The 26,498-nt window shown below is 36.7% G+C and overlaps 10 protein-coding genes across 10 annotated transcripts; 7 read left to right on the forward strand and 3 right to left on the reverse strand. All coding sequences in view use genetic code 12, as the record gives it.

The window, feature by feature from the left end:
• Nucleotides 1-1,290: 1,290 nt before the first annotated feature.
• PVL30_000821 (uncharacterized protein) lies at nt 1,291-1,971 on the reverse strand (the record flags this gene model as incomplete). The annotated part of the gene is made up of 1 exon (XM_001528283.1): nt 1,291-1,971. The coding sequence occupies one exon, from the start codon at nt 1,969-1,971 to the stop codon at nt 1,291-1,293; it is 681 nt and encodes a 226-aa protein (XP_001528333.2).
• Nucleotides 1,972-2,241: 270 nt separating this feature from the next.
• PVL30_000822 (uncharacterized protein) lies at nt 2,242-3,060 on the forward strand (the record flags this gene model as incomplete). The annotated part of the gene is made up of 1 exon (XM_001528284.2): nt 2,242-3,060. The coding sequence occupies one exon, from the start codon at nt 2,242-2,244 to the stop codon at nt 3,058-3,060; it is 819 nt and encodes a 272-aa protein (XP_001528334.2).
• A 1,718-nt stretch (nt 3,061-4,778) lies between these two features.
• On the forward strand, nt 4,779-6,083 carry ERD1 (protein-ER retention protein; the record flags this gene model as incomplete). The annotated part of the gene is made up of 1 exon (XM_001528285.2): nt 4,779-6,083. One exon carries the CDS (start codon nt 4,779-4,781, stop codon nt 6,081-6,083), a length of 1,305 nt encoding a protein of 434 aa, XP_001528335.2.
• Nucleotides 6,084-7,694: 1,611 nt separating this feature from the next.
• On the forward strand, nt 7,695-8,864 carry mrpl3 (54S ribosomal protein L3 mitochondrial; the record flags this gene model as incomplete). The annotated part of the gene is made up of 1 exon (XM_001528286.1): nt 7,695-8,864. The coding sequence occupies one exon, from the start codon at nt 7,695-7,697 to the stop codon at nt 8,862-8,864; it is 1,170 nt and encodes a 389-aa protein (XP_001528336.2).
• Nucleotides 8,865-9,596: 732 nt separating this feature from the next.
• On the reverse strand, nt 9,597-10,178 carry PVL30_000825 (uncharacterized protein; the record flags this gene model as incomplete). The annotated part of the gene is made up of 1 exon (XM_001528287.2): nt 9,597-10,178. One exon carries the CDS (start codon nt 10,176-10,178, stop codon nt 9,597-9,599), a length of 582 nt encoding a protein of 193 aa, XP_001528337.1.
• Nucleotides 10,179-13,001: 2,823 nt separating this feature from the next.
• On the forward strand, nt 13,002-15,392 carry PUR25 (Bifunctional purine biosynthetic protein PUR2,5; the record flags this gene model as incomplete). The annotated part of the gene is made up of 1 exon (XM_001528288.2): nt 13,002-15,392. One exon carries the CDS (start codon nt 13,002-13,004, stop codon nt 15,390-15,392), a length of 2,391 nt encoding a protein of 796 aa, XP_001528338.2.
• Nucleotides 15,393-17,144: 1,752 nt separating this feature from the next.
• Nucleotides 17,145-19,619, forward strand: GCS1_1 (Zn finger-containing GTPase- Activating Protein for ARF; the record flags this gene model as incomplete). The annotated part of the gene is made up of 1 exon (XM_001528289.2): nt 17,145-19,619. The coding sequence occupies one exon, from the start codon at nt 17,145-17,147 to the stop codon at nt 19,617-19,619; it is 2,475 nt and encodes an 824-aa protein (XP_001528339.2).
• A 1,185-nt stretch (nt 19,620-20,804) lies between these two features.
• On the forward strand, nt 20,805-22,781 carry SMI1_1 (Cell wall assembly regulator; the record flags this gene model as incomplete). The annotated part of the gene is made up of 1 exon (XM_001528290.2): nt 20,805-22,781. The coding sequence occupies one exon, from the start codon at nt 20,805-20,807 to the stop codon at nt 22,779-22,781; it is 1,977 nt and encodes a 658-aa protein (XP_001528340.2).
• A 530-nt stretch (nt 22,782-23,311) lies between these two features.
• PVL30_000829 (uncharacterized protein) lies at nt 23,312-25,360 on the forward strand (the record flags this gene model as incomplete). Its single annotated transcript, XM_001528291.2, has 1 exon — nt 23,312-25,360. The coding sequence occupies one exon, from the start codon at nt 23,312-23,314 to the stop codon at nt 25,358-25,360; it is 2,049 nt and encodes a 682-aa protein (XP_001528341.2).
• A 71-nt stretch (nt 25,361-25,431) lies between these two features.
• On the reverse strand, nt 25,432-26,334 carry BNA6 (nicotinate-nucleotide diphosphorylase (carboxylating); the record flags this gene model as incomplete). The annotated part of the gene is made up of 1 exon (XM_001528292.1): nt 25,432-26,334. One exon carries the CDS (start codon nt 26,332-26,334, stop codon nt 25,432-25,434), a length of 903 nt encoding a protein of 300 aa, XP_001528342.1.
• Between the last annotated feature and the right edge of the window lie 164 nt (nt 26,335-26,498).

Below are 26,498 nucleotides of genomic sequence, written 5' to 3' on the forward strand. Positions count from 1 at the left end.
CTCTTGTTTGATAAAGCCTATCATTTTAAAGAAATAAAAGTTTCAATTTTATATTTTGTGACTTCTAGGTTTATATACTCTGTATCCCTTTTGAATGTCGAAACAACTTCAATCCAGACCAGGATACAAAAGCCCACCACCACCCAACAACGTAAATGCACCATAGTTTCACAACCAAATCATCCATGGTTTCAAACCACCAACAAAGTCTTTGGTGGAGTTCGTATCCTGATATAGGAATAATGATAAATCTCCATGTGTGAAAAAAGGAATTCAATGTTATTAAAAAAAGAAGCCATGTAGATATAAGGATAGCGTAGCCATATCGTCCTAGCACAGTCCTCTGATTATCATTCCAATGGCTAGGTGGGAGGTATTCAGCCGCCATGTGATTGCATAAGAATTGTTTGTGAAGAGAATTGTAAAGTAAAGAAGGTTGGAAAATATATAATTGTAAAATAAACGTAAAGAGGGTTAGAAAATATATAATTGCAATTGTATGTATTCGTGTGTGTGTATGTATGAATATATATATATATATATATATATGCGTGCGTGGGTGCGATTTGGGGCTACTTGATTTAGTGCTGTGCGTAGCTGTGCCAGCACAATATATGAAAAAGAAAAAGATATAGTGATTGCATCTACTACACAAGCTCAATCCCATGTAAGATTCAACTACGAAAGTCAAAGTTTCTTTTTAAATTCAGCTTTATACAATACAAGTTACCTTCACAACTGCGTTCAATATATTGAGAAACCATTCTTCATCGCAGAAATGGCATGTAGTCATTAAAACTGGCTAGCCCGATACAAACGCAAGCCTATAAATTTGTTCTGAGGTATTGGCAATGTCTTTAATGTTTGTTTGGTACCCTTTTTAAAATAGGATCTTTAGCATCGTCCTTGGGGTTGTAATTATCTATAAATCTTAAAGTTTTGCACATCTGTCGTGTTTCTTGTACATGAGAAAAAGTTGTTGTTTTCAAATACGATTCTTTGTCATCTCCTGAATTATTTACTAGCCCTTTAAAGTTAGGCATGGAAACAATACTTTCCTATATGAACCGCTTAAAACAGACAACCAGGCATCGTATTGTAGATCATCCTTTGAATTTTATCCAAAAAACATAAACAAAGAAAAGAAATTGAAAACAATTTACAAAAAAATAAAAAATTAACAAAAAAATTGTAACCATAGGTAAAATTGAAAAAGATGAAGATAACAGCAACAGAAGCAGCAACAACAACAAAAAAATTGAAAAAAAGGTTGGTTTCAACGCTTTAAATTTATTTTTTTGACTTTGGTTTAGACACTCTTCCAGGGGTTTTCGACTTACTCTTGGTGTCTTTGCTCTTTGTTGTTCCCGACGGTTTTCGATTCGATACCTTCTTGCTATTTACAGTCTTTGTAGTATCATTTGTTTTGGTGTATTTTGCAGCCAGCAGACTATCACTGGTGATACCTTTGTTTGATTGTTCTTTCCTTGTCGTGCCATCCCTGGTTTCTTCCTCGTTATCAAATTTTGTATGTGTTCCTTGGAAGCTTTTCGTGCTTATTGCAGGTCGCGTGTCGGTCAATGTACTTTCAGCACCGTTCTTCATCCCCAATGTTTGCGTTATAAACTCTTTGGCTTTTCTCTTTTCATCTTCTTCCTTCTGCTTCATTTCATCATCTAAATTTTGATCTAGTTTTTTGGCTCGCATCATGAAGTTCTTCACACGTGCCAACTCGTTCTTTATAGGATGCTCGTCAGTGTTTACACCAATAGTTTTAAGATATGAAAATATTGTTGATACTAGCACATATTGGAAATTGTTTAAAAATTGGATCTTGTCTTTAGCAGTTTCTTGTTGTGCGAGATGCTCGTCTAGCGACTTCGATAGTAATAACTCCAAGGTGGGCTCATACTGTAAAATTGACAGATCTAGTGACTTTAAAAAGAGTTTTATGTTTTCGGTATTATCCATTTTTGAAGTGTCTTTTTGATTGAAATGAAAAGCAAAGTTTTGGGACCTTCAAATTATAAAAGATGTGAATGGAGAAAACTGTCGATGAGTCTAGGATTTTGCGCTTTTTCTCTATACATTGTTTGTTTTTTTTTTTCCTTTCTCTACCGAGCTGTTTCTAGCACTTTTCAATTTTGCGATACAATTCATCTCTTTTCCTGCCCATCTCGTGTAATATTCAATCCTTATAATTTACAAATCAAACCACCAACAGCACTCTATCACAATATAATGGTAAGACACAATAGGGATATACTTACTGGAGGTAAGAATTATGCTCAAAGGCAGGCCAAAAAACATTTGGTGGATGAAGTCACTTTTGACAAAGAAAAACGTCATGAGTACCTTACAGGATTCCACAAGCGAAAACTTCAGAGACAGAAAAAAGCACAAGAGTACAACAAGGAGCAGGAAAGGCTAGCCAAGATTGCAGAAAGAAAAGAGCTACGTGATGAAAGAAAGCGAGATTTGGAGAACCAATTGGCCGAATTCAAAGAGAAAGCTAAGGAGATAGCTGCTATTAATGGAGATCTAGCTGTGTCTGATGATGAAGAGGAGGAGGAGGAGGAAGGGGAGGAGGTTAAGGGAGAACGGATAGAAACGGGTGAGAATGATGAACCTGGGGAATGGAATGGATTTAACGAAGGAGAAGCGGAAGCGAATGGTGAAACAAAGTCAAGCAATGGTTTCCTGTCAAGACCGGTGAAAGGAATATTGCATCATACTGAGGTTTACGATCCTGTTGGTAATGGAGGAAACGTTTTGCTTGATGATGAAACTACAGTAACAATTGAGTCGATTGAAAATCCAAACTTCAGCAACGTGCCTCTCAAGGAGGTTGCAAAGGCAAATAGAGTTGATCTAGAGAAATCCGAGGAAATACTCGAAAAATCTATAAAGAGAGCAAAGGATTATGCTGTATTGTGTGGAGTTGCTAAGCCTACGAAGGAAAAGAAACCAAAAAAGAAGTTTAGGTATTTGAGTAAGGCGGAGCGTCGAGAAAACACAAGAAAGGAGAAGATGAAGGGAAAGCTCCGAGGTAAGAAGTAATCTCTTTGGTAAGACTGATTTGAAGTTATGTATATCTGTTATATGTTTAACAAACGTTGTATTTCAATTGTCAGGCATGATTGTTTCATTTTGGCTTATTTGAAATGAACTATAATGGACTTTTTAATATAAACCATTGTAGAGGAATCTTAAACTACAATTTTTTCTTACACTATGTCTAGAAACCATTTGGTAGCTCATCTCGCAACAGTTTTCTCAGACAAAATTTCAAGATGAGATAATTCCACCATGGAGAGAACATAAGTACATAAAAAAAAACTTTCGGTTTGTTCTAATTTCTTTTTCCTTTTCACTTTTTTTTTTCTTCTTCTTCTTCTTCTTTTTCAGCATCCTCTCAACAACATCACCATCAAAGATGTATTTTTTTTTCAATTGTATGTTTCTTTATTTGCTTTCATTGAGCTTCATATAAGCACAAGCTGGACATATATATATAATGATGACAACGTTGTCGCCCCAAACGGAGGATCCTTTTCAGGACGCTGACCGATTCGATAAATTAGCCAAACACTGAAAATTCTGACTTTTATTATATTCCAGTATTGATTGAAGGGAGAGCAATTCTTTTTTTTTACGTGGATCAAGTACTAACAATCGTTTTAGCTTAGTTAAGAAAAATGAATAAGTTGAAGTTGAGTGTTTCTGTTTTTGTACACAGCCTTAGCTGTTGTCATTGCCAATAGCACTCAGTTTTCTGTTATTTTTTTGTCTCTCTTTCTTTAACATGTTCATGGTATCGAATGGGTCTGATTGCTGCTGCGTTATGCATATACTTGTTTACATTTTTTTGTCTTCTTTTTTTTCGTTTTTTTGTCTTGATTTTTCATTGAATCATATTCCAAATCGTTGTGCCTTGTTTCGATTTTTTTCTCTCGGGCTAATGATGTTTTCCATGCTAATCATGAATGTTTCTGATTATCAACATACCTAAATCGCGTACTTGCATAAAAAATGGAAGGCGCGTCTGAAGCTTTGAAGAAAGTATGAGAATGAAGAGATTGAAACGAAAATCGAAATCGAAAGAAAAAAAAGTGCAAACACTGTCTTGTATTCATCGTGCATGAATACAGGATGAGCTGTCAGAATCATTTGATTACGGTGAAGTACTAAGAATAGGAAAAGAGCTAGAGTTAGAGCTAGAGCTAGAGATAGGGCTGGTTGTGTGGATGATATGTTACTTTTTTGTTTTATGACATGGCTTAATGCTTAACTTTGCAAAGGTTTTTGTTTTTGAGGCGATCTCAACCGAGCTGGTTAGTTCCTATAATTATTTTTGTAAAGTAAATAGTAGTCATTACAATACCCTTGATTCAAAAATTTTTATGCAGAGGCAGCTTATGAAGCAATCGTATTTATCTAGGATGGACTTTTCTGTCTCTTTCTCAATGTTTTTCCTCCTTTCCTGAATTTTGGCCCTTATTCGTACCTCTTACTTCATGGTGGCACGCACGCGATCATCATTCGAAATGAAAAATTACACACACACACACACTTATATATATATATATATATATTTATTTGTATACACAACTTTGTTCTCTCTTTTGGAAACTAAACCCACCGAGGAAAAATTTAAACGACAAAATAGACTGAGAACAAGTGTTTATATATATATATATACATATATATTGTTGTACTTTTTGCAACTGTTTTCTTTTCTTCAGGAACATCTTTGTCAAATCCGTATTTTCTTGAAAATGGATGAGCAGTCTGGGGAGACTGCGGCGATCTTATTCAATGATCTTATTCCTCTACCTTTCCGCATCTTACTATTAATTCAATTTCTACTACTGTTATGGTTACTATTGAATATCATTTTATACAATTTTTCATCGCTCAATGTTCTACATTTGATTAACTTGTCCTATTCTCAACACAATTACACACAATTAGATCATCTGGCTCCTACAACATTTGGTGAATTTGCAACTACAATACCTGCCGACTTACTGGAAAACGCTAGGTTGATCAAAGGTATATGGCTGAATCTTAAACGAATCTCGTTAGTCAATTTCATCAGTTGGTTTGCATTCAAAGCTGTCAAGTGGTACAACAAGGATTTGACATTGTTGTATTATAGTATCCCAGTTGTGCTGTTTGCATATGTGTTTCACAGGTTGTTTTATGCAAATGTCAACACTGCAGGGCAAGTACGAGTATACACTACGATGAAGCGCGTCTTGCAAGGGGGAATAAATTCCTTGAGCATGAGAACCAATGACATATTGATCAGTGACTCTTTAGTCTCGGTGTCTAAAGTCTTGAATGATTTTGGATTATTCATTTGGAACTATTATGTTAGTGAGTCGATAGCATACAACTATCAATTAGAATTTTTGATCTTGTGCATCCCAACTTTTATCAGAATTAAGCAATGTTGGTTCGAGTACTCGTCAACTGGCAAAACCCAGCACATGCTAAATTTAATCAAGTACTCCACGGCGTTTGGCCCACTTCTAATCAATGCATTAATCAAGCATACATTATTGAGATCAAGTGACGAAGATAGACAATCGGGAGCATTGATTCAGCAGTTGACCAAGCTCAATGATTGGTGGTATTTCCTTTCGGCATTGAACTCGACCTATTCATTTATATGGGACATAATGATGGATTGGCATTTACAACTCTTCAACAAGCTCTTTAACCCAAGAGAGAGATTCACGATTCTTAGACCGCATAAGGCATTTCCAGACTATATATATCTAATAGCGATGAGCATTGATTTTTTGTTTAGGTATATATGGGTGTTAAAACTATTTATTATCAATGAAGAATTGAGGTTGAGCTCGCAAATCAAGTTTCTTCACGTATTTTCCACATTCTTGTTTGGATACGATGCATACTCATTTGGGTATGTTATTATCGAGGTGTTGGAAATTTTTAGACGCTGGGTGTGGTGTTTTGTAAAACTAGAAAGTGATTGGATCAAGGTGAGGTATGAAGAGCCTAGAGAATTCGAATTAAGCGGGATGAACGAGATGGGTAAAGGTCTTACATAGATTAGACATAATTAGCATCGTTAATTTAAATAAACCATTTGATAGATATTACCAATATATATATATATATATAAATAACAATACGTGTTAATCTTTCTACTTGGATAATGAACAAATCATAAAAGAAGAACCAAAAAAATAAAAAAAAAAGTAAAAGAAAAAGAAACTCTCTTGCCAATAAATCTTAAAAAAAGAATAATCTTATGCATTGATCAAATAAATATACACCCTAGAACTGAATAAAAAGATAATAGCAAATATTCAAAAAAGATAAAAAGAAAGAACATCGCCTCCACCATTCTTTAATAGTATGTGTTTTATTCTTCTTCTCTTCTCTTCTCATATATTATCTTATCTTATCTTATCTAAGAACTTTGCTTGTTTTCCTCCAACCACTTTTCAGCGCTATTCCTGAATGCCAAATCAGCCTTTGGACTTAACCTGTTTTCTGAAAGCCATTTATATTTCAATGGTGATTTAATGGTCACATAGATGACGAGAACGGATGACATGGTTGCAATTGCTGCAAAGCTTAAGGATGGTGCGTGTGCCATTTTAGTAGTATATATTCTGGAGGGATAAAGGGGAGATTATTATGTTTATTGGTAAGTGGGAGGACCAAAAATGTGATATGGTAAAGATTGGTAACTAATTGTGAATCAACTCAGTTTGGATTATTTTTTTTTTGGCTCTGTATTGGTTCGCGATATTAGTTGATTGGTTACATTATGTCAAGTTGAGTTATGTTAAGTTAAGCTTGCACAATAAGTTGTAGTGAACACACGACCTCGTAGTATTCATCTCTCTTTCTCTTTCTCTCTTTCTTTTTCTCTCTTTCTCTCTTTCTCTCTTTCTCTCTCGCCTCGTTTTTTTTTTTCAAATTGTTGTTTTGCAACAACTTGATTTCGCGAAGGTGAAGAAAGAAGTTTGAATATCAAAACTTCCAAAGTTAAGAGGCCAAAGCTGGAACCTATAGTTGAAATCGGTGATTATGTAGAGTTGCTATTTATAGTTGCATATAAAGTGTATAAGCTCTACTGAGCAAGTCAAGTATTGTTCTTTCTTTACAAAAGTTGCAAAAATGTTCGGGAAAGTGTATTGACTTTCCTTTTGAAACGTTGAAAAGCCCATAGTGTTCTTTTTTCGCAACTCAAGACTCTTGTAGTGAGTAGTTAGTTATGCTATAAACCTAGTAAATACTTAGAGAAAATCAAGGTATGCCATCTATAGTACCAATATAATCATCTAATGTAAATTCCAAGAAGTAGCTAAACATCCAAGGTTCACCCTCTTTTTTTATCACATTAGAAGAAAGAAGATAGTTTCCAAACACATACAGTCACACATACACATATACCCTACACCCTACACCCTACACGCACACGCACTTGCGCACTCTGTTTTTTGTCGTTGTCTTTGTCTTTCTCGTTGTCCTTGTTTCTTTTCTGGTTTTCTTGCGCGCAGTGTGATTTCGCAAATACACCTAACTTAAAATAAAAAAAAAAATTTTCAGATAAGAGACACGAACTGTGTAGGAGGGGAAATAGAGATACTTCAACCCGGCGTCCAAGGAATCAAGACTTTACCTCCCACATTCTTTATATCATCATAATGTTCAGGCAGGTTGCTCGTCCTTCAACTTTAAGGTCATTAGGTCTACTACGCTCAGGAGCATCTTCTTGCTTTATTCACCAATCGGCGAGAAAAAGCCAAGAAGAAGCATCACCTACATCATCATCAACAACAACAGCCAATTCTTCGGACATTCAATCAAGCAGGTCTAAATCTTTGCCAAAAAACGACCCTCAAGAGGCTAGACAATCAGACTATGAATTTCGTACCAATAACTTTATACATAGGTTGCCACAATCCACAGCTGAACAATCGCCACTTTTAGTTGCATTACACAGTAGACTAAATCTCAGTCCCAAGTTCAAATTAAACACCTTGTCTCAATGTCTCAACTTGATTCCTGCTACAAAGGGTGATGGTTTGGCCAATAATTACGGTTTAAATGTCATTGGTAAAGTGTTGATGAGCTACTACGTTACTGAATATTTACTATTGCATTATCCTAGATTGCCTATGTCAATTCACAATGCTGCAACCGACGCATTGATTGGAACCGAATCTTTGCTGAGTATAGGTAGATCATGGGGTATTGAGGTTGATGAAGTGTCCAAGTTGGACAGATTTTTGGGCCAAGAGTCAGAGTTTTTGAAATACGGAAGATTGAGATATATGAGTGACAATAAAAAGGAAAATAGGGTGAAGGACTTGCCTGGTGTCACTGAAGTTTTGAGTCTGAATTCAAATTTGACACAAGAAGATAAGGCTTACACCTCGGCCGTTACTGCCATTGTTGGTGGTATCTATACGCATTGTGGAGAAGTCGCAGCAAAGGAGTTTATCCTGGACCACATTCTCTCAAGAAAAGTCCCGCTTTCCGAAATGTTCCAATTTGAGCAACCAATCACTGAATTGATTAGATTGTGTGATAAATTACAATTCCAAGAGCCCTTGTCAATTAGATTGATTGCTGAGACCGGTAGAAAATCGGCTAGCCCTCAATTCTTGGCTGGTGTGTTTGTTGGTAATGAGAAATTGGGTGAAGGTATTGGAGCAAGCTTGAAAGAAGCACAAACTAGGGCCGCTGTTAATAGCTTAATGAGCTATTACTTGTACTCGCCAATTAGCGCTGAGGGTAATCCAGTGAAAGTACCAAGTGATGAGAAGTATAAGTTTGAAGGTATTGTTGACATTGGCGATGTTGCCATCTAGTTGATTAATGGGTTAAGGAAATTTGAAAAAGAAGAACCCCAAATTAGAAGAAGGTTAGAAATAGTGAAGGGGAGATAGTGAAAAAATGAATAGGTGAAGAGGTGAGAAGAGATGAGAAAATGTGTGTGAGTATTCATTGTTGACGATACATTTATACAAAGTTGGTCAAGAAAGTGGGTCCATGCAGTGGTTTATGATGCTATGTTATTTGTAAATAGAGTTGAACCTGTAACGGACTTTGTTAGACACGCATTAATATAGGTGAGTAGATAACGAAAGACCTTGTGTTGTTTTGTTTTGTTTGTTCTTTTCTTTCTTTCTTGTCTTTGATTCAAATCCAACTTGTTTTGGTACCTGGTATTGACGCCTTGTATTAATGGGATATAGAGTCTATTGAATGGATTTTCAATACAAAATAACTAAATCTAGCAGGAGATATAAAGAGTTAATACTCTACAAATAACAGTAATTGAAATCCGTCTAATTAAAAGTCTGATACATTTAATAAATTTTGTAGATTTATTAGATTTAGTACATTTTTTTAGATTCAAAATGTTGCAGAGGGAAGGGGTAAAAGATTACCAAACTAAAGTGTCCTATTTGAACTGAAAAAAAGATAAAGAAGGATAAAAAAAAGAAAAAGATCAAAAAGATAGAAGGCAGGGGAAAATGTAAAAGTAAAAGAACTAGATATTCTTGAGCTAAAATCTTAGCTTATTGTCGGCCCTTCACCTATTTAGAACAAGCACCACCGGTAACTTTGTCGCTTTGGGCAGTGGACAATTTGTGGTAACATCTAACTTGGGCAGGAACACTGTCCATATCCTTCAACTTCAAAGTTGCATCTTGTTGTTTCATGATGTCCAAAACACACGAGTACTTGGTTGTTTCTGAGCTACAGTTGGATGCATCGTTGTAGTCAACAAAATCAAATCCACACTGTGAAGTCTCGAGCTCGTATTCTTTGTTATAGCATTGTTCTCTGTCAGCATCTTCAATGGTTCTCTTGTGGAATGCGGCACTTCTCTTTGATATGTCGTCGTAGCATGAGTTGTCATAGTTGTACTTGTACTTACCAGTTTGTTTGATTTCATGGGTGTTCAAGTTAACGAGAACGATTTCACCATTCTTGTGGATTGTGTTTACAACTTCGTAATGTTTCGAGGCGTCTTTTTTGCCAGCTGATTTCAAGTGGGCCAAGACCGTGTCTGTTGGAGGTAAAATAGCATATCCATCTTGATCGTGCAATAAGGAGAAGGAGCATGCAGAAGTGATGGCCATAGCCAAAGTGGCAATAGAAGTGAATGAGACCATGGTTGTTTAAATATATATTTATATATATATGCTGTCTAAAGAAGCAAGAATTAAAGAAAAGAAATAGTAAAATGATACAAGAAAGAGAAATCGGAAGGGTTCCCACCAATATATATATATATATATATTTATATATATTTATATGTAAAACAAAAGGATACAAGACTGATGGGTGATAGTGTACTAATAATGTTAAGCCATCTAGTACATTATTGGTGAAATAAATGGCACAATGCCGCTCTACGATGTAGTATTATAAAGTAGGATACTGCGCTGTAAACTGAAGCATTGTTGGAGCAGAAAATAAATTAAATTAAAATAAATAACTCTGTATACTACTTCTACTGTAGCACGAACTAAAAAAAAAAAAAACAAAGAACAATATAGAAAAAAAAAATTTTTTGAAGAATTAAAACAAGGAAAATGGTGTGAGAAAATCCTTTTTAGATTTACTTGAGTAAAGGTATGAAAAGTAGAAAAAGGAAGAACGGAGGGGAGGGGGTAAAGGAAGGAGTGATGTTTGGTGTGGTAAATGTATTGTCACCAATAGATTGAACTGATAAAATAGATTGGAAAATAAAAGTTTCTTTAATTTATTATTTTATTTTATTTTATTTTTTATTATGTCAAAAAATGGAAAATTGACAAGAGAACAAAGCCATCGAGTGTTCACAAACAATAGAAATATTTCTCAAAACCTTTCTTTTCTCTCTTTTTATACGTTTGACATTTGTATTGTTCATGTTGAACCAACCAATGACAACAAAGGAAACGGCACAGAATGTCCGCTTATGGGTTTTACAAATGTATACTTATATATATATATATATATATATATATATATATCAATATATATCAATATATTACATCAAATCCTGTTTGAAGGTTGAGGAGCTTTTGTCAAATTAACAATTCTCTTTATATTTTTTTTTTACAGGATTCTTCTTTCTTCTTTTGCGAGTCTTTTCTTGCACTTTTCTTTATCTCCTCTATGTTTTGTCCTGGTATATATATGTCCATGATGATGAAAACAAAAGAATAAGTAGCAAAAAGTAACAATGCCCAACAATAACTAACAAAATGTAACAAACTTTTAGTTTCCACAACTCTTTCGTTATTGGCTAAACGCACGGCTCGTACTGTACAGTGTTTTTCGTTCTTTTTTTTTTGGCTTTTGCAAAATTACAAAACAAAGCAAAAAAATCTAACAAACTAAAAGGAAGACTAAAGAGAATTACTTGCATGGATGGAGTAATCCGCATATGCATTGCAAAGTATACCTGGGACTGTTTTAAGTCTTCTTTGTATGGGCTCCTTTGTGTTTATATTTTCTATCCGGTTATTGTTGATGAATGGATGGTGATTGGCTCCTCTATTGGCCCTGGCCAGAACAATAAATGACAATAAATGACAAAAAATGACAATAAATGACAATAAATGACAAAAACAAATATATACATATACTAATATTTTCCTGGATATCAGAAAGAATGTTCCTTCAATGCTTAAGTCCCCTACAAAAAGAAATAATAAATTTATAAACACATAGAAGGGATGATAAAGAAGAAAGTATATTAAAAAGCCTTGAGAATAATAGCCTATGATCCAACCTCAAGACTTTTAAGCAATCTTCCTCAAGTCAGCTCTGTCTCCCAATTTGTTATCCCAGCATTTGATGGTGACGATGAATACATTCCATTTTTTTTTGAACTTTCTGTTTCTCCAACTTTATATATTCTTTTTTAGTTTTATTCCTTTTCGCTTTTTGCCTATTTGCCTATTTGCCTTTTTGCCTTTTTTTTCGCTACAAATTGACTCAAAAGTGAGAAAAGACGGATATAGAAAAACGAAAAGCCAAGAAAACAAATAGGTCAATTTTAAATGTATAATTTTAGGGAAATTCAAAGAAGAGTTAGAATTGGGATGATAACAACCAGTAATAAACCCATTTCCTTGAAATTAAAAAAAAGGAAAAAAATAAAATGGATTGCACTTGTTTGAGAAAGAAAGGAAAATGGTGGTCTAGTAAGTTTCAGGAAATTCTCAAGAGAAAAAGGTTTTAGTTGTGTAACTTCTTAGATCATGGGTGTATATTTACTCATAAACAAAAGAAAAAAGAACCTAAGTGAGAGAGAGAGAGAGAGAGAGAGAGAGAGAGAGAGAGAGATAGACAGAAACAGAAAGAAAAAGACATTGAAAGGAAAAGACATTGAAAGTGAAAGTCAAAGTGAAAGTCAAAGTGATTTGGAAGAGATAAGCTGACTCAGAAAGAGTCAAAAATAGTTGGAGTGGTAATCTAAATCCTAATCTAATCTCATCTTGATATATTCAGGAAATTAACCACAAGTACACGACCCATCACTTTTTTTTACTCTCTCTCTCTCTCTTTATCCCCCCAGCCTTTACACATGAAGAAGAAAAAGAAGAAAAATAACAACCACAAAGAAGTGGATGCATGAGAAGATGAACAGAGAAAGGGAGTCAGGGTAATATTGTATGGCCTTGGTAAATTTGATAAATTTGGTCCATTTAGTCCATTTTTCTTTTATTGTTGCAACCAAACATCTCGAATCGAATTGAATCGAATCAAATAACAAAATCTCTAGGGCTTGAGTGTTTTAATATTTTTAATTTTTACACACAGACACATACAAACACACACACACACACACATATATATATATATTTATTCATATATATATATCCATATACACACCTACACTTTTTCCCCCCCCCTTTTCCTTTCTTTCTCATCCTCATCCTCATCCTATTTCTTTACCATTTTAATACCAACAAACCATTCACCAGTTATAATCAATAAGAATGTCCCTCAATATACTCGTTGTTGGAAATGGTGGTAGAGAGCACGCCATTGTTTGGAGACTATTGCAGTCACCAACCGTTAAGCACATCTTTGTTGCACCAGGAAACGGAGGAACAACCACCCAATCATCAAAAGTCACCAATGTTCCAATTGGCTCCTCGGAAAAAGATTTTGTGCAATTGCAAAAGTTTGCTTTGAAAAACGATATCAATCTAGTGATTCCCGGCCCCGAGCAACCTTTGGTTGATGGAATCACATCGATTTTCACTAAAGTAGGTATCCCCGTGTTTGGACCAAGTGCCAAAGCCGCCGTCATGGAAGGATCAAAAGCTTTTTCAAAAGACTTTATGAAGAAACACAATATCCCAACTGCAAGGTATCAAAACTTTACCAACGTTGAAGATGCCAAGAAACATATCGAACAAGTTGACTATAAGATTGTTTTGAAAGCAGATGGAATTGCCGCTGGAAAGGGAGTCTTGATTCCCGAAACCAAGGAAGAGGCATTAAAAGGATTGAATGAAATTATGGTGGATAAAAATTTTGGTGATGCAGGTGATGAAATTGTTATTGAAGAGTACCTTGAAGGTGACGAATTGAGTATCTTGACAATTACTGATGGTTACTCTTTTTACAATTTACCCGCAGCCCAGGACCATAAGAGGGTTGGCGATGGCGATAAGGGTTTGAACACTGGTGGAATGGGTGCATATGCCCCAGCACCAATTGCAACAAAGGAGATTCTTGCAAAGATCGACAAGGAGATCATCAAGCCAACAATTGACGGTATGAGACAAGATGGGTTTCCAATGACTGGTGTTTTGTTCACCGGTATTATGTTAACACCCACCAAAAAACCAAAAGTATTGGAGTACAATGTGAGGTTTGGTGATCCAGAAACACAAACCGTATTGCCATTGCTTAGTGATGATACAGATCTCGCTCAAGTGATGCTCGCTGCTGCAGAGCATAGATTGGACTCGGTCAAGATCAGCACCAAGCCATTGTTTTCAACAACTGTTGTCATGGCAGCAGGCGGGTACCCAGAAGCATACAACAAAGGTGACGAAATCGTTACTAAAGAGCCATTACCGAAAGACACATTTATTTTCCACGCAGGTACCAGTGAAAAAGATGGCAAGGTTGTTACTAGTGGTGGAAGAGTTATTGCATCTACCGCAATTGCCGAAACCTTGAGAGAGTCTGTCGATAAGGCTTATGTTGGAGTTGACCATGTCACATTTAATAACAAGTACAATAGAAAAGATATTGCACACAGAGCGTTCCGTGATGCAGACAAATTTGTCAAGGACCAAACTCAAGGTGTTACTTATGCCGATGCAGGAGTTTCAGTAGACAACGGTAACTTGCTTGTTGAAACCATCAAGGCCAAGGTCAAGTCTACTTCGAGAGCTGGTGCCGATTCCGATATTGGTGGTTTTGGAGGATTATTTGATTTGAAAGCCGCTGGATATGATACGGCAGAAACTCTTTTGGTTGCTGCTACAGATGGTGTAGGAACCAAATTGAGAATTGCACAAATTATGGATATCCACAATACAGTGGGTATCGACTTGGTTGCAATGAATGTCAATGACTTGGTTGTACAAGGTGCCGAGCCATTGATCTTCCTTGACTATTTTGCTACTGGTAAATTGGATATTAATATCGCAGCTCAGTTTGTTGAAGGTGTTGCTGATGGTTGTATTCAAGCTGGTTGTGCATTGGTTGGTGGTGAAACCTCGGAGATGCCAGGAATGTATGACGAAGGTCACTATGATACCAATGGTACCGCAGTGGGAGCTGTGAACAAGAATAAGATTTTGCCTAAAGTTCTGGAAATGAAAGCAGGAAATGTGCTCATTGGGTTAAGATCGGATGGTATCCATTCCAATGGGTTCTCGTTAGTGCGTAAAATCATTGAAATAAGTGATTACGAGTATACTTCTACTGCACCATGGAATACTAGCAAGACCATTGGTGAAGAAGTTTTGGTCCCAACAAAGATTTACGTTAAACAGCTTTTGCCAAGTATAGAACAGGATTTGCTTCTTGGGTTGGCTCACATCACTGGTGGTGGATTGGTTGAAAACATTCCAAGAGCGTTGCCCAAAAACTTGCAAGCCCAAGTCGATATCAGCAGGTGGGAGGTACCCGAGATATTCAAATGGTTTGGCAAGCAAGGTAAAGTTCCTACAGATGATATCTTGAAGACATTCAATTTGGGCATCGGTATGGTGTTGATTGTTGCAAAGGAGAATGTGGATAAGGTGTTACAGAGCTTAAGCGAAGCTGGAGAGAAAGATGCCTTGGTTATTGGTGAGCTTGTAGAGAAGAAAAACAGCAGCGATGAGGGATGCATTGTCAACAATGCAGAGGGCTTGTACTAAAAAAAGGACTGACTGTATAGTTTTCTTATTTTCTTTTTAGATTGAGAAAAAAAACAACAACAACAAACATTATAATTATAATTATAATAATAATGATAGTAATAGTAATACAAAGAAGAAAGATCAATTCGGAAAACAAAAGTCAAAAAAACGCAGAGAAAGAAGAGAGGAATCATATTGATGATTACGTGAGAGTATTTGTAGTTTATTCCTAATGTGGTTAGCAAACCGGACCGATACTGAGGTTTTATGCGTGTATGAGCTGCGGCATTTCGATTCTACAAAACATGTGACAAAAAAAAGAAGTTTTTTTTTTGTCTCTCTTTTCTCTCTCTCTCTCTTTCTTTTTTATTTTTTTTCAATTAAGTTAATCAATTAGTTAATCAATTAGTTAATCAATTAATTAATCAATTAGTTAATCAATTAAATTAATTGTATATTCCTTTTTTTTTTCCATATATGTTTGAGGTCACGTGAAATGTCATGAGCAGATGTAAAGATATTCTTCTTGTAAGTTCGGGAGCCACAACAATTAAAGACAAAAATAAAAGAGGAGCAGGATCCCCTTTATAATGTATGGTGAGAAAATAAGCGGAATAAAACAAAAAGATTTAGTGTAGTAGTATTTGAAAATGGGTAATTAAAAAATTGTTGAAAGGACAACAATTGAGAAGCAAAATCTGAGGAAGAAGAATGGGAGGGAGAAGGAAGTAAAGATAATACCACACTTACTTTCCGTTATTGCTTGCCAGTAAAGCTTTTATATATATATAAGTGGAAAGTTTTTAAGTATTGTGGGTATTGTGAGTAGTTTGCTGTGTTTTCGTGGATATGAGCTTCAAGTGCAAAATGTGTTGGTGTTGGAAAAGTTGATTAGTAAGATTTTCTGTTTGTCCGTCTCTTTTTTTTCTTTTTTTTTTTTAATTTTTTTTTTTTAAAATTTTCCTTCCTTCCATTTTGTGGTAAAAATCTCACATTATTATCACAATATAGCAAGAGAAGTGATAGCGGGAAGCATATACACCATCGTTCACGCAATCTGAGCTATATACAAATATCTCATTTGTAATCTTTATAAAAGAGTAAGTGAATTACCTCAAGAGTTTGCAAGTTTACTCAAACAAAACGCAGCATATATATACATATACTCCATTCCAGCCTTTCCCATAACAACAACCCTTGCTCATCTCATTCTCTCGCTTGAAGGAGCTAAGATAAGGTTACTCACGAAATTTCTGTTTCCTTTTTTTTTTTTTTTTTTTTTTTTTTTTTTGGTTTATTAATTTATATTTTTTAATTTCCAAATTACATATATATATATATATATATATTAATTCCTTATTTTTTTTTTTACCTTGCAGAAACCGCCCCAAAAGCAGAGTCAAAAGTTCACCGTTTTCCGTCCCATAGATCACTACTATTCCTACTACTACTACTACTACTACTGCCACCACCCTACACTAAGAGTGATTAGGGATTCCAGTGTTGGAGATTTGTATCAACAATACTTTTTATTTTTTCCTTCTTTCTCCTCAACAATTTAATTGTCACCAATTCTTCCATCTGGTTGTTGGAAAAAAAAAACACCCTCCATTTTGCAACTAGGTCACCTATATACATCTATCTGTTTCAATTCCAGGCACATATTAGACTCAATTTTTTCAACCACACTCCAAAATTTTTCGAAATTGCCACAGTTTCCACAATTCCCGCAATTTGCATCATCTGTGACAAGACTTTAAACAACACCAAATGGGCTTGCTATCCTTGGGAACTCCACTAGATTGGCACGAATCTAAAAAATACAATGAGCATGTACGCGACAATGGAATCACACAGCTCATAAACATCTTTAAGCAACATTACAACCGCGAGAATGACGAGTTTCTTTGGGGAGACGAAGTTGAATATATGTTGGTGGATGTTGATCAAGAACATCACACTGCGAAGTTGGCCATCGATAAGGATTACATATTGGACGATTTAAATGATGCGAAAAAGGGTTTACCAAATGCCCAAAAAAATAATGTGTCTTTCCACCCGGAGTATGGACGATATATGATTGAAGGAACACCGCTTAGACCATACGATGGGAATAAATTAGAGGATTACGTTTACGTTGAAGAGAATATGGTCAAGAGAAGAAAAATTAGCTCTGAAGAATTACCGAAAAATATCAAGCCCTTAACGTTGACAAGTTTTCCAAGAATGGGATGTCCCAATTTCACATCACCTTCAGCAAAAGCTATAGGACCAGCATCACAATCGTTGTTTTTACCTGACGAAATCATTAACCGCCATGCTAGATTCCCCACCTTGACTGCGAACATTAGAAAGAGAAAAGGCCACAAAGTGGCAATCAATCTACCAATATTCCCTGATAAACACACCAAGTTATTGGATGACTCGATTCCTGCAAATAGACAATTATTCAAGAGCGATCAGGAGCCATTTCTTGGTGCATCAAAACCAGGGTATGTATACATGGATTCCATGGGGTTTGGAATGGGATCCAGTTGTTTGCAAATCACTATGCAAGCAGCCAATATCAACGAGGCACGCTACTTGTATGATTCATTGGTACCAATTGCACCTATATTGTTGAGTCTTACTGCAGCAGCCCCCATCTTCAAAGGTTATTTGGTTGATCAGGATGTAAGGTGGAATGTTATTTGTGGTGCCGTTGATGATCGAACATTTATTGAAAAGGGTGAGGAGCCGTACAAGGGCCATCATTTATTTGGCGGACTTGATATAGATAAGGATGAGAAATTGAGTATCAACCAGCATGGTGTGAGCAACACAGGTAATTTGCATAATCTTTTTACAAAAGACGGTAAGCCAATCCAGCGAGTACCAAAATCAAGGTATGATTCTGTTGATAACTACCTTGGAGACGGCGGGTATGACACCAAGTATTTCAAGGAGGAGTATAACGACACCAATGCCCCAATCAATTGCAAAATATACGATCGTTTGCTACAAGATAAGCTGGGTCAATTTGACAAATATTTGGCAAATCATTTTGCGCATTTGTTCATACGTGACCCATTGGTTATTTTTAGCGAGAGGTTGCATCAAGACAATGAGTTGAGTAATGATCATTTTGAAAATTTGCAAAGTACAAACTGGCAAACAATTAGATTTAAGCCGCCAGCATTGTATGAGAGGACGCCGAATGGTACGATAGATTTCACCAATAGACCTGGATGGAGGGTTGAGTTTAGACCAATGGAGATACAAATCACAGATTTTGAGAATGCCGCATACCTGACATTTATCAGTTTGCTATCAAAAGCGATTATCAAGTTCAAGCCCAATTTGTATACACCATTGCTGAAAGTAGAACTCGATATGAAACTAGCTCATCATGTTGATTCGGTATTGAATGAGAAGTTTTGGTTCAAATCTTTGGACTCGTGGGGATTGAACTATCGCGACTTTATTGGGTACGATTTCTCATGGTTTGATAGGTACTTGAGCGAAGGCAATGATGTTCTATTGGACAACGGTGCTGTATATTTGAATGGGTACAATTCAAGCAGCAGTCTAGCTGTACTCAATGGAGAAGCACCGCATTCTTTATCATCTGCATCATCTGCATCATCTTCATCTTGTTGTTCATCTTCGCCTGCATCGCTGTCATCAACGTCGGCAACATCTACATCACCTTCGTCAAGAGAAAATGGGTTGATAAATGGATCTTTAGCCTCAAAAGAAGCAAAAGAGACACATGAAGCAAAAATACTCAATGATGCGGAAACAAAAGGGTGCAATGGCAAGACTGTAGAAGAGATTAATGATGTCGATGATTATGGTTTCAACCAGAGGTATTCGATTAACGACATTATCAATGGTGATGGCAAACATCCTGGTCTCATTAGACTTGTTATTAAACTAATTGCTACAGAATTGGTACCTAAAGAGAGCGAGCATTGCCAAAACTCCAAATGTGCTTCAGCGCTTATACAATTGAAGCATTATTTGTTATTGATATCACAACGTGCTAGTGGACAAATTCCTACTGCCGCACACTGGATTAGAGATCAAGTGTTGAAGAATGCTGACTATAAGCAGGACTCGAAAGTTTCTGATAAGATCAACTTTGATATTGTTAATGCTGTTGATAAGCTCACCAATTTAGAGAACAGAGACTTAGTATTGGACTTTTTCGGGGAAGTTGTTGGGGAGTACTTACTTAGTAGGAACCAAGTAGGAACCAAGTAGCAAAAAGTTAGAAGAATATAGATACTTTGTTACTTTTTCTTTGAGGTATTGTATTAATCGAAACTGTCTTTTTTTTATTAAACTAGATAAGTCTAGTCAATCTCTGTATTCCTAATTGTAAGCAAAGTCACATGACTTTGTATCTTTTCATTTATCTCTCGCGAATCATGAATACAAAACTATGTCAAATAATCGGTTCCCCTCATGTTAGCGACATTGCCCTGCGACAATTCGTCTTTTCCCCTTCCCAAATGTTTTATTGTGTTTTAGTAATGAGAACATACCTTTTTTCGTCTGGCTTTCCGTGAGAGCAAACAAATTTTTTTTTTTTTTTGTTTATTTTTTTTTTTTGCTTCCCGCGCTCCGTCTCTCACGCTTAGTTTTGACCAGGTCCATTTTTGACGCTTTCACACGACCGCATCTATTGAGCCTTGTTTTTCTTTTTTTCTTTTTCTTTTTTTTTTTCTTTTTTTTTTGTTTGGTATTTTTGTTCGATACTGGAATTGCTACAAGTCACGACATTGTCACGGTTTTAATGCTTGCTCTCTTTTCCTTTTTTATTTTTTTTAATTTTTTTTTTTTGTTCTTTTGGAGACAAAGTTATTTCCATTTCATATTACAAATAGTCGGAACTCATTTGTTGTTGTTTATCAAATCCTTTTCTTTTTTTTTTGGTATACATATATATCATCTGACTTGGTTAATTCCTATACGTTCGAGATTAGTTCAGAATTTACAGAATTTACCCTTGTGTTATTCTCAATTAGGTGAAGCAATTGCAGTTAAGGGCAAAAATATCAAAATATTAAAAGACTAATCAACTTTCCATTAGGTCCAGACATTCAAATCGATTTTTTTTCTCCCCCTTAATACACGACACCATTTCTATATCGTCCTTGTCTCACATTATTTCAAATTTTGAACCACATCCTACTTACTTACTTACTCCACTCGGTTTAAAGAAAAAGATCGTTTCTTTTCTATTTCTACATAGCTTCAGGATAGGAGAAAGCAATATACTAAACAACACACTTGAACTTATTTTTTATTCTTCTTTCTTTTATTTTTTTTATTAATTTTTTGATACACGAAGGATTTCCTTTTGCTTAACAAACAAAAAAAAAAAAAAAAAAAAAAAGAAGTATACCATACCAAACCAAACCAAACCAAACCAAACCAAAAAAAATGGGTATTCTTGATAATTTCAAGGCCTTTGTCCACTCGATAACTACGCAGGATCATTACGCATCATATAATTCACCGTATAGAAATGCTTCTACTGGTGAAAGTCAATTGCCCAATGGGATCTCGGGTGGTTCGATGTTGCAATTGAACCCAGATATAAATTCCTCGACAACCTCGTTGAATGACACTTCGGCTGGATTTTATAGACCGGGTATGAAGTCGTCACAGACACAGATCCAAGATGTTCCTATGCAGAACTTTGACTCCAATGGGTTACCACCACTCCCCTCAATAGACTCATTATGGGACAGAATTGAGCATTGGATCGATGAAGAGTACCCCGAACTCGACGACAACTTAAATGATGGAGTCACTTCAGCCGACTTGAATGAATTCCTTCTGGACTTGAGGTGCGGCTCGCGAAGTTTGCCCGAGGACTTTAGACAATTTTACAAAAGACACGATGGCCAACTTAGAGGCGGGAAACCTACTGGGTTGATAATGGGCTTGGTGCTCTTGGACTTGGAGACCATTGTAGAGGAAAACATGATGTGGAACAAAGTCGTAGAGAGATTGGAGACTCAACAGCAAGCAGCTAAACTTCAACAGGCAAAAGCAAGCGTCGAAGCTAAGGAAGGTAGCAGTAGTCTGCACCAACACCAGCAGCAGCAGCACCAGCAGCAGCAGCAGACAAGTACTTTCATGAACCACCAACGTTCAATACCTCCTAACTCAATACAACCTGAATATTTCAATAGAGGTTGGATCGTTTTGCTTAAAGATAATACAGGCAATCAAGTTGCTATGGACTTGAACCCTGGTCCGCTGGGTACATGGGGTCAAATAATTTTATTTGGACGTGATTTCGATACGAAATTAGTGATTGCCCAGAATTTACAAGACTTTATCTTTTCGTTTGTACTGGATTTAGAAGCTGGAAATTTCCTTATTGACTCTTCAGAATACCTGGAAGAATTGGGATACCTTTCGCCTGAAAGAGATGGGGATTACATGATTGGCGACGAAGAAGAAAATCAAGGTGAACTTAGTTTCTACGACAAGGATGGCAAGGAATTTGGTAAAGGTTCAATCAGAGGCAGACCAAATTACATTGAAGTATTGAAAAAGAGAGCTTTGAAAAGATATGGATTAAACGAGAACTTTCAAACCATTTATCAACCGCAAAGGCCTCATAAGAAAACTACGCACCCCTCAGCGCACTCAGGTAGAAATAGCCCGATGATTCAATCAAGAAACGGTTCCACGCAGAACTTGAGAAGAAACATGTCAAACAACAACTCCACTGCAAGTTTATCATCCTCCTTGGCTATTAACAATAGTAACACCAATAGTAATACCAATAGTAGGAAAAAGACCCCCGTTCCAAGCCCATTAGTCAATTTGGACAAGAGCTCAAGCACCTTTTCAATCCCAAAGGAAACAATCATCGATGCCAAAAAGCAAACTTCAATGGCTGAAAATTCAGCAGCTAAAGAGACTAATTTGAGTGACGATTTGGAGGAGTTGACCGTCGACGATTTGAAAAAGAAGGAGGAGACGAAAGTGGTGGAGAAAAAGCAGGAGGAGCAGGATGAAGAAAAAGCTGATCTAAAGCCAGTTGATAAAGATTCTGAAAAGAATACGACACTGCTGAACGGGGCAGTTTCCAGTGAATCAGTTGAGCAACTGGATAAGATAGTCGATAATAAGGGGCCCGAAAAGATTGCTATAAACTCTACTAGCGCTGAGGATGCGAAGGCAGACGAGGGTGCCATTGTCGCGGAAAAAAAACCACAAACCACAATTTTGGACGATGAGCAAAATGATTCTACGGAAAAAGAAGAAGAAAAAGAGGATGAAGAAGAAAACATTGCTAGTCAAACTGAATCCACAGGAACTGAAACAGAGAAGCCGATGTCTAAATCGCAAAAGAAAAAGCAAAAGAAAAATGCAAAAAAGCATGCTGCTCAACTGTAAACTGTGAACTGTGAACTTTTAACTTTGTCATTTATATCAAAAAAATAACTCAGTATTAGAATTTGATTTTTATTTTCTTTTTCTTTTTTTTTACTTTTTCTTTTTTTTTGTTTTTGTTTTTGTTTTTGTTTTTGTTTTTGTTTTTGTTTTTGTTTTTTTTGTAGACTCTGCCGTACTGGGTTTGGCTAAATTCAATAGCAGTGGATATAAACATGTGCAATTGTAATTCAACTCCTGTTTCTTGTCTTTTTAATTTCCTCGAGAGTTTATTTTGATATTTGCAGTGCACGCGTCTGAGAATAGTGTGTTCACTTTAGGTGTTTGAACCTTTCTTTTTGGTTTAAGTCTAAGTTTGGGTTTAGTTTCTTTCTTTTTCTTTTTTTTTTTTTTTTTTTTTTTTACTTCTTGATCTGAGGGGAAATAGGAGGTTGTTTGCCAATGTAGATAAACGCGCGTGTCTTCCCCAAACTACATTTACCTTTTTTATCGTAAACTATTGATATGCCTTAAACTCAGGTATATACAAGACCATGAACTCCTCAGGGTACTGGGACAGATCAAGTGTGGGACATTCAAATAGTCCCAATACCAGTTCAATCTTTATTTCGCATGATGCAGATGCAGGTGAAGAAGCTGAACGTGCACAAGATCAGAATTTACCACCACCACCAACACTAACCCTAACACCAGCACCAGCATCAGCATCAGCATCAACATCAGCACCAATACCGGCACGCGCTCACGCACCAGGATCGGCACCAGTAGCACTTCTGGCACTTCTGGCACTTCTGGGGCTTCTGATTCCGCTGTCAACTACGCCCTCTGCAGACGATGCAAGTTTGGCGCACGTAGGACCATACTTTGATATAACGCCTCATCCTAATCAACACGAGGTTCAAATGCAGCCACAATATACCCCAGAAGAGATACGATGTTCTCTTGGATCGGGTGTACTTACAGACGAACAAGCTAGTAGAATACACCATCATAACTTTATGCAACTGATTGAAGAGGATGAGGAGGAGCTCGATGATTATTACGTGAACGGGACTAGCAGACTTGGCGCGGGGCTTCTTGCAAGTAGAGTTATTGGCGATGGTGGCGATGGTGGCGATGGTGACGATAGCGGTGATTTGGAAAACAATGTTGTTGATGCAGATGATCCTATTGATGCCAGTGATTTCAATGAAGTTGATGATGCTGATGATAGATTCAATGGGAGTTTTAGTCGAATTGGTGGACTGGCAACAGGAATTACTACAATTGTTCCTGACACGCAACGATCGACTTGGGAAGGAATAATGACTACAGAGGATCGAAGGCAGCAACTGCGTCTGATGCAGCAAACACTGGAAACGTACCCGCTGCAGAACATCTTGACTATCGAAGAAGGAGATGAACATGTCAATGAATCGAATATAATCGATGGTATGAGTTCGGAAAGAGAGATTAGAGACAACGATACCGATCATGATATGCTAAGTCATGGCACTACATCAAGTGTTGGTCAAGAACAACTAGAACAACAACAACATCATCATCATCATAATCAAGATCATTACCAGCAGCTGCATCATCGCCCACTGGAGCATGAAGTTGATGACGATAACGAGATCAATGCAGATGAATCGCATTCTCAGCCTAGTTTGGAGCAGGTGCAGCGAGTATATTACACAAAAGGTTTAGAAGAATTGGAGAGTTTACAGTTGGTGGATTTGTCAGCTTTGGCGACATGGAAATTGAGTTCATTTAAGCCAGGATTTGGTTTATCACAATTGCGCGATGATAGTCCTGAGACTTATTGGCAAAGTGATGGCAGTAATGGCGGAAACAATACGAACCCAAACAACTCTGCTTTTACCAACAATCATTTGAGTAATCCCCATTCTGTGACTATACAATTCATCAAAAGGGTGGCATTAGAAAGAATATCGATATTCACCAATTATTCATTAGATGAAAGTTACACACCAAGCAAGATAAAGATTATGGCTGGAAGTAGTGAAGGATGGGATTTAATTGATGTGTGCACTGTGAATTTTAATCAGCCGATAGGGTGGTCACATATTATTTTCAATGGTATTCGAAACGATGGCGTACTCAAATGCTTTATGGTGAAAATTTTCATTTTAGCCAATCATCAAGAGGGCAAGGATAGTCATATAAGAGCAATTAGGTGTTTTGGACGCAAACATTCTGTGCCACCTGTAAAAGGGTTACCATCAATTGGTAATCCATACCATAACTATAACCATAATCATAATAATAGTATACCACATCGTGTGAACCCCGAGCTTCTTCGTGATTTGAGTATAGCAAGTGGCTCGTCTCTTAATTCAGGTATTCTGGTTGGAAATAGGATCATTTCAAGCAGCAGTGATGTTCGCCACCAAACAGAGGTTGACGCCGAAGTTGACGCTGAGGCAGAATCGCTGGTGCTACTGCCACTGCTGCCACAATTTCCAAAACAAACACTTAATGAGGAAACAACGAGCGCCATGCGCAATGTAAATGCAGTTCTAGGTCTCAATTCAGGATTTAAAAGCATAGAGCTAAGCAGTGTGTCATCAATACGCTAGAATAACAATGAGCCTATTCATTGTAACGCATTTATATACATATATTCATGCATCCATATCTATATATTCAGTTATTTCACGTCTATCTTTAATGAAAAGTCTATAATTCCTGTACCTTGGTGGATCGAGGAAGTAGAATAAATGTCAATATCATTGCAAAGGTAGCTGCTGAGGTTCTTTAATGTAAGTCCACCTGAGCATTCTAACAAAAATGCCTTGTTGCTGCCACGATAATGTTCTCTTAAGCTCTGAGCAACTTTAACCAATTCTTCACCTTTGAAGTTGTCAAGCATAATAACGTCTGCACCAGCATCTATGGCTTCTTTAGCATCTTTCTCAGTGCTGACTTCCACCTCAACTTTAACGGCAAAACCACAAACAGATCTGGCTTTTTCAACTGCATGAGTGATACTACCTGTAGATGCAATGTGATTATCCTTTAACATTACCATCGAGCTCAAGTCATACCTATGTGTATCGACTCCTCCAACGAGCATGGCATATTTCTCCAATAATCTCAAGCCAGGGGTGGTTTTACGTGTACCGGCAATTAAACCAGTGTATCCATTTTCATCTGCAAGTTTCTTTGTCAAGAAAGATTGAGTCGCTACGCCAGAAGCTCTAGCCAACAAGTTAAGAGCTGTTCTCTCGGCCAACAAGATGTTCTTGGCAGCTCCGGTGACAGTCGCAACAACAATCTTCCCACCGCTCTGATTAAGTTCATCTTGAGTTACAAAAGTTTTTTCATCAAAATGCCACTTAACTTGTAAATCGCATTGCTTAAATACTTCTGCAGCAAACGGTACACCACAAATCAAGCCTTCTTGTTTCATATATAATGAAGCAGTTTCTGGTTTAGAGCCAACGACAAAGCCTCCAAAATCAAAAGATGGCACATCCTCTGTCAAAAAATCTGTAATCTGTTGTTTCCATCTACCATCTCTTGGTAAAAGATTGACGTATTCAGAAGCCATCGTAACTGGTAACAATTTTATCTCGTGGTATATATATATATATGTAAAATAACGTGGAGTGTTGATAAAATCCGGGGTGTGGTACGACAACTGTAAAGTGAGAACAAGAAGAAAGAAAACCGAGTAATCGCGAGGAAGATACAAAAGTGAAGCTCAAAAAAGGT

The sequence above is a fragment of the Lodderomyces elongisporus genome, chromosome 1 (genome assembly GCF_030384665.1).
Source record: "Lodderomyces elongisporus chromosome 1, complete sequence".
NCBI classification, from domain to species: Eukaryota; Fungi; Ascomycota; class Pichiomycetes; order Serinales; family Debaryomycetaceae; genus Lodderomyces; species Lodderomyces elongisporus.